This window comes from Hemicordylus capensis, chromosome 2 (assembly GCF_027244095.1).
Source record: "Hemicordylus capensis ecotype Gifberg chromosome 2, rHemCap1.1.pri, whole genome shotgun sequence".
Taxonomy (NCBI): domain Eukaryota; kingdom Metazoa; phylum Chordata; class Lepidosauria; order Squamata; family Cordylidae; genus Hemicordylus; species Hemicordylus capensis.
Genome location: NC_069658.1, coordinates 293,866,429 through 293,873,366, shown reverse-complemented (window position 1 = coordinate 293,873,366; position 6,938 = coordinate 293,866,429). Strand labels below are relative to the sequence as shown.

At 40.9% G+C, this 6,938-nt stretch overlaps 1 protein-coding gene across 5 annotated transcripts in view; it reads left to right on the top strand.

Moving 5' to 3' along the window:
• The first annotated feature begins 1,519 nt into the window (after nt 1–1,519).
• The window catches only part of RAD18 (RAD18 E3 ubiquitin protein ligase), a 204,717-nt gene continuing 199,298 nt past the window's right edge, over nt 1,520–6,938 (top strand). The window contains exons 1-2 of one of the 5 annotated variants that reach the window (XM_053299455.1): nt 1,520–1,717; nt 6,344–6,425. In XM_053299455.1, coding sequence (XP_053155430.1) covers nt 1,664–1,717; nt 6,344–6,425 — 136 coding nt within the window. In that variant the 5' untranslated portion in view covers nt 1,520–1,663. The remainder of the gene's footprint in view (nt 1,718–6,343; nt 6,426–6,938) is intronic. The other 4 variants (XM_053299454.1, XM_053299451.1, XM_053299453.1 and 1 more) reach the window with 4 other exon arrangements.

Below are 6,938 nucleotides of genomic sequence, written 5' to 3'. Positions count from 1 at the left end.
CCGGTGGCACCTCCTAGATGCACTAGCCATGCTCCCTGCAACTGATGTCAGATGCAGGGACGTAGCCATATGCAGGAATGGGGCAGTGCGGCTCAGTTTCCACATATGGCCACACCCCTTGTGCCGGATGTCAGACGCAGGGGGCATGGCTAGGTAAGATGCGGTGGCTCCACCCATCTGCATAGTGGTAGCTCTGCCCCTAACTGTAACTGATTGTGTTTTGAACTGTTTCTTGTTTCATCAGCTTTTGTTTCATTTTGTTTTTCTTTGAGAAACAATAAATCCTATTTATTTTAAAAGTATTTGGACTTTATCTGTTGGAGTAACACCCTATGCCTAAAGTATTCCTGCTGTCCAGGACATGAGCACTTACTGGATGGAAATGGTGACAGTGGAAGCAGATGCAGCAGGAACCTTCACATTCATGTCTTCAGTCATTTAATTTGAGCCAGTGTTTACTTGATGTTAGCCCTAGAAACTGCTTTCACTGCCAAGGACTTTCAGAGAAAGCTCAAGACATTTTAGTACTAAAGGCAAAAACAAACAAACAACAACAACAACAACAACTTCTGCCCTTCATGGTGTTAAAATACAGCAAACTTAAATAATTTACAGTTGGCTGCCCAAGTGTACCCTACAATCTCTCACTTGAGTCAGGCTGCTTCGTGCTGCTGAGTTTCTGAACTCTTTACCATGAACAAAATAGTTTACCATCATTGCTGAGTCAACTCTGCTCCCGGTCTGGGATATAGGGAAGGGATTTTTTGCCAGCGGGTTCGACTTCTAAGCAGGTGCAATTCTAAGCTTTCTTACCAAGGAAAATCTCACGGAGAGCCTAATGGAATTTACTTCTGAGTAAAGAGACTTAGGATTGCACACTGCTGAACCTAGTGCTTGATTTCAAAAGTCCAAAGGGCAACAGAGAGAATGTGAGAATCACCCCTCTCCTCTTGTGCGGGCAGCGGAATCTCTGCTGATGGAACTACTAGTGAAGTTGCTGCCCAGTAGGTAATTCTGTGGCTCTCATGAAGTGATCCTTGTTATACTAATGGATATTTACAAGCATGTCCCTGTTTCCATGGCTGAAATGTTGGAGCGTACTTGAACTACTTGCCACTAGAGTTTGCCAACTTTGACTAAAGACATTCCTACCCTCTGCTCCCAGTATTTTTCTATCTTTCACAATAACAAGCCATTAAAATCTCCAGGATTGCTTTCAGTAGGCATCTGGAGATTGATGCCAATTTTTGGAGACTTCAAGCCAATCCTACCTGCCACCACTAGTCATGAAAATAGGCTGGCAATCCTCCTGAGGGCTCAGATTCATTTCAGACATAATTGCTAGCAGAGTGCCTGCTCCGCTGGGAAATAGGTTACTTCTGAGAAATAGGAGGTGGTTTTCTTCCATCGACCTTTCAGAGAGTTAAACAGCGCCTTCCAGTGCAGGAAAACTGATGCCTAGCGTTAAGGAGAAGACAGGTCACCTTTTTTTTTTGACAGAAACTACATTTCCCAACAGCCTTAGCGGCGGCCCCGGAAATAGAATTTGTCCCGTCCCGCGCGGTTCCCGCTAGTTCCAGGAAAGGCAGAAGGCGCGGGTGATTTAGAGTCCTGCCGGTGGGAAAGGCGAAGAACAGGTCTTGGGTTATACAGTGGTCGCATAATGTCTGTCGCGTTGGATAAGTCGCGCTGGCCTGACCATCTGGTTCCCTTAAAAGTAAGTAGAGACGGTTTGAAAAGTAGTAAGTGAATAGAGAGTGCTGGGGAAATAGTAGGTGAATTATTATTGTTCAACTTGGATCAGGACTAAGCCCCCGAAATCTGTTCTTAGTGCCAGGTTGCCTATTATACACATATAATTAAGAAGACCTCTTCTTCATCATCGACAGGTAGCCTCATAGGTTTGGGATTGGATAGAAGAGGAGAGCTGGTCTTGTGGTAGCAAGCATGACTTGTCCCCTTAGCTAAGCAGGGTCCACCCTGGTTGCATATGAATGGGAGACTAGAAGTGTGAGCACTGCAAGATATTCCCCTCAGGGGATGGAGCCACTCTGGGAAGAGCAGAAGCTTCCAAGTTCCCTCCCTCTCACCATCTCCAAGATAGGGCTGAGAGAGATTCCTGCCTGCAACTTTGGAGAAGCCTCTGCCAGTCTGTGTAAACAATAATGAGCTAGATAGATCTATGGTCTGACTCAGTACATGGCAGATTCCCATGTTCCTAAGAGCTGCTTGTGTAAGAGGGCATATTTTCTAAGCAAACTTGACTCTTAGTAACTCCTCTTCAAAGCCCTGACTTGGAGAATGAAATGCTCAGGGCAGAGGTCATGCTTTGCATGTATAGAGTGCCCAGGCTGAACAAAATTCCTATGGCAGCAATGACTGCTGTTTGACATCCTTGAATTTGGTTGCCATTGTGGTGTAGTGGTTAGAGTGCTGGACTAGCACCGGGGAGACCTGAGTTCAAATCCCCATTCAGCCATTATACTAGCTGGGTGACTCTGGGCCAGTCACTTCTCTCTCAGCCTAACCTACTTCACAGGGTTGTTGTGAGGAGAAACTCAAGTATGTAGTACACCGCTCTGGGCTCCTTGGAGGTAGAGCGGGATATAAATGTAAGAAATAAATAAATAAATAGTCACATTTGCTGGCTTCGTAATAAAGAAAATCTGGTTGCAGGTCAAATATGCAGAATTCAGGAAAACACCTCAGCAATTATACTGTTTTATACCTTAATTCACAACTGGATGCATGAAAAGGCAATGTATGTACACAAAAAGAGGCACTTCTAGCAACAGGTTTTAACAGCTGTTTATAAAACATATAACAGAAGTCTATAAAATTATGCATCGTGATAGAAAGTTGATAGAAAATTTTCTCCCTCTTGCACAACACTAGAACGAGGCATATCCCATGAAATCGATTGCCAAAAAATTTAGGACCGACAGAAGGAAGTACTTTTTCACAAAATGCATAATTAACCCATGAAATTCTCCGCCACAAGATGTGGTGACAGCCAGTAGCCTGGATGGCTTTAAGAAGGGTTTAGATAAATTCATGGAGGACAGGTCTATCAATGGCTGCTAGTCTGAAGGCTATAGGCCACCTCCAGCCTCAAAGGCAAGATGCCTCTAAATACCAGTTGCAGGGGAGTAACAGCAGGCGAGAGGGCATGCCCTCAGCTCTTGCCTGTGGGCTTCCCAGAGGCATCTATTGCACAATGGCAAAACAGGATGCTGGACTAGATGGGCCTTGGGCCTGATGCAGCAGGGCTGTGTTCTTAAAATAGTGGCAAATTCTGTTACTCTTTTATAATTCCACTGTATGATCTATGTATGTCAGTACAGAGAGGGGAAAGGCAATCTGCTAATTTGTTTTATGCAAACTAGCTAAAGTCACGAGTAAACAACTTTTAGTGATGCCTTAAAACACTCATGTCAAAACTTCTTGGTAAAGTTATGACTTTTCCAAATGTGATATCTGTGTTGACTTCTTTCCTGCTAATTGCTTCAGAATTGGGGTTCTGATGAGACACTTAAAGAAAGTTCCACTTAAAATCAGAGTTCTGATTATTACGGTGTAGAAGATCCTTTGAAACTCTGAGGAGATCTATGTGAGATTGACTTTCCTATTGTGCAACTATTCCACAAATTCTGGAAGCTTTTAAGATCTCTTGCAAGGGCCACAGATGATCTGATAGGCAGTTGAACCTTTTCCCAATATCTTTGCTTAGTTATAGAACTAATGTGTCAGCCTGAAGCTATATAAATTTGCATTGAAGTTATTCTCAGAGAGTATGCTTGTGTCTGGTTGTGAATCCATTTATGTATGTAATTTCTTGGATGCTTTTCTTAGATCATTGTGCATAGTGCATGCAGCATAATAATGTGAAAAAAGTGGCTGCTACATAGGAAGGAACATAGGAAGCTGCCTTCTATCGAGTCAGACCATTGGTCCATTTAGCTCAGTATTGTCTACCCAGACTGGCAACAGCTTCTCCAAGGCTGCACGCAGGAGTATCTCCCAACCTTATCTGGAGACATCAGGGTGAGGGAACTTGGAACATTCTGCATGCAAGCATGCTGATGCTCTTCCCAGAGTGGCCCCATCCTCTAAAGGAATATCTTACTGTGCTCATATGCAGTCTCCCATTTAAATGTAAACCAGGGCATACCCTGCTTAGCAAAGAGGATAATTCATGATTGCTACCACAAGACCAGCTCCCATCCCATTTCTGGTGTACATGCAAAGCCCCTGAAGGTTATTGGAATAAATGTGTAGGAAACATATATCTGGGTGGGTGCTTACACTTTGATATCATTTTCCAAAATATATTAAAATGGTTTCTGGAGTAGACCTTCCTAAGTGACCTTGCAATAATAAAGATAGAGATGTCAGACCTTATTCATATGGGGAATATATTTTACAGCTGTGATATTGATTTGGGTATTTGCACAGAAAGGTTTTTTTGATTTGAGAAAACTGCTAAGCAGTCAAATAAATATTGTGTTGGTTTACAATAATGGTACAAAATAAAATGTAACACATACTAGGAGGTGTAGCCCATCATTGATCGGGCAAAGTCATTTTCTATAGATTACACTTATAGGAAAGTTCAAGAAATGAAATATATGTCATAGAATTTTTTTATTAATGTGCTTGCAAAAGAGAGGTAAAAGAGTTTTAAATTTGTAGGATTTCAACTTCCAGCATTATTCATTTTACTGAATAATCAGCTCACATTTATTTATTTATTTATTTACATTTATATCCTGCTCTTCCTCCAAGGAGTTCAGCAGTGTACATGTTTATTTTTATCCTCACAACAACCCTGTGAGGTAGGTTAGGCTGACAGATACATGACTGGCCCAGAGTCACCGAGTGAGTTACATGGTTGGATGGGGATTTAAACTCGGGTCTTCTCATGGGCATGATGCTGCTTTTGAATTATTGATCTGATTATTGAGTGTTAAAGATATGTTGAGTTAAAATATGATCACTATATTCAGCATTTCTGCTAAAAGCATTTTTTAAAAATCAAACCTTTCCCCCAGCATATTCCAGTATAAAAAATTGTGCATTTAACTAATTTTAAGTGGCAGGATTGTGTTTGCAAAATTTGGTATGTGCAGCTGATTAAGAAGTATGATTTTATTTTGCACAAACAAACGCTTCAAAAAAAATGCTATGCAAGCAGGAAGTAGTAGTGGAAGAATGTTCCATGTAGATGTTAGCACACAGGATGGAGGTGTAAAGGGGAATGCTCCACGTTGATCTTTAAAAGAGGGATATATTTCCACTTCTACAGAATGCTTCTGGAGTACAGGAGAGTGCCCAAAATATCAGCACTCTAGTGTTCTGGTGCAAATCCACTCATGATGTAATGGAGCAGTGTGTGGGCTCTTTCTGTGTTCTTGAAGTTGCTTCAATCATGGACACTTGGGTAATCAGGATGTCAGCCTGTTTTTGAGGGGGAATGGGGAGGGGGGAAGGTGAGGGGAGAAGTAGGTGAGTGGGAACAAAGGGGTAACTTCTTAAAATTTTACTGATGTAATGTGTGGAGAGTGGTCAGTATGTGCTTGAGTGGTTGACCTTCTGAACCATCTGCACATGTTTAAAGCAACACCGCACATGTTTAAAGAAACACCCATGGTGTTGTGGAACAGGGCTCATCTGCTATTACTTAATTGTACAACTGCACTTTGGCTCTATGTATGCAGTGCTGAAGTGAGATTGCACAATTTAAAGTAGTATAGATAAGTTCTGTTCTGCAACATTGTGGGTCTAGCTTTAGATGTCTGCAGTGGTGCGAGTGGTTCAGAACTGTTCACATTGCCTTGCGCAATGTGTCGGCCACTGTCTTCCCCACATGTAGACTTCTGAGCAGTAGGTGGGATGGTGATTGTAATAATGCTTGGTTTCCGTGTAGCTAGAGTCTGTGGAATGCTGCCTCTATATGCTGCTACCATGCTGTGTAGTAAGCTTTCAAGTGGCTGCTGTATTTTTTCTGGTTGTGTGTTTCCAGACTTAAAGCAAAAACCAGAACTCAAGTGGCATTTGTTGAAAGGTGTTATACAGTACACAATATTACATTGCAAATCTGTATTAATTTTTGTACACCACCTAGATCCTTTAAGCACTTTATAAATAATAAGATAATTTCTCATTGTGCTATCATGTTGCATTATTGCAGAAATAGCAGTAATTGAATTCAGTTATTAGTGTTCTTTCTTTATCTATAGGTGCTTTCCTTAAAAAAACAAAACAAAAACATTTTGATTCTGGATCTGAAATTTTCATTTTTGACCTATATTTATGAACATGAACTTTTAAAATCTCATTTTAGGAAGTGGATAACTTGCTGCGTTGTGGGATATGCTTTGATTACTTCAATACTGCGATGATCATTCCCCAGTGTTCACATAATTGTAAGTACAGAAGAAGGTTTTTTGTATTTGTTTTGAAATGTTTTCCATGTTTCTCGGCCAAAGCTACCAAAGTAGCTTGTGATAAAAAGTCCAACACAATATATAATAATATAGTATTGGTGATTCCCAGTCTAGTTAATCTTCATTCAAACAAAATTAATTAAATGCAATCAATTATGAATACATGCCTTCTGTTATAGTGCTTGGTTATAGTGCTTGGTTATATGAATATGTCATGAAATCTGAAATGTGAGCATATTGAAGATGGTGATTTGAAACTGAAGGGATGGAGAAGATTGAAGCAGGGTGGTGGTGGTGAAATTTTGAATTCTGCAAGGCCATCTACCAGGGTATTAAAAAATCTGGTCCTGGGCCTGCCTTGATGCAAAACTTACTACATCATAGCATTGTGATAAATTTGTTATTTAAAGGACTTCAGTTTCCTTCCTTCTGTCAAAAATGGGTATTGTTAAGATTTTTCTAAACTGTTGCTAGTATCGTATCATAGCTCTA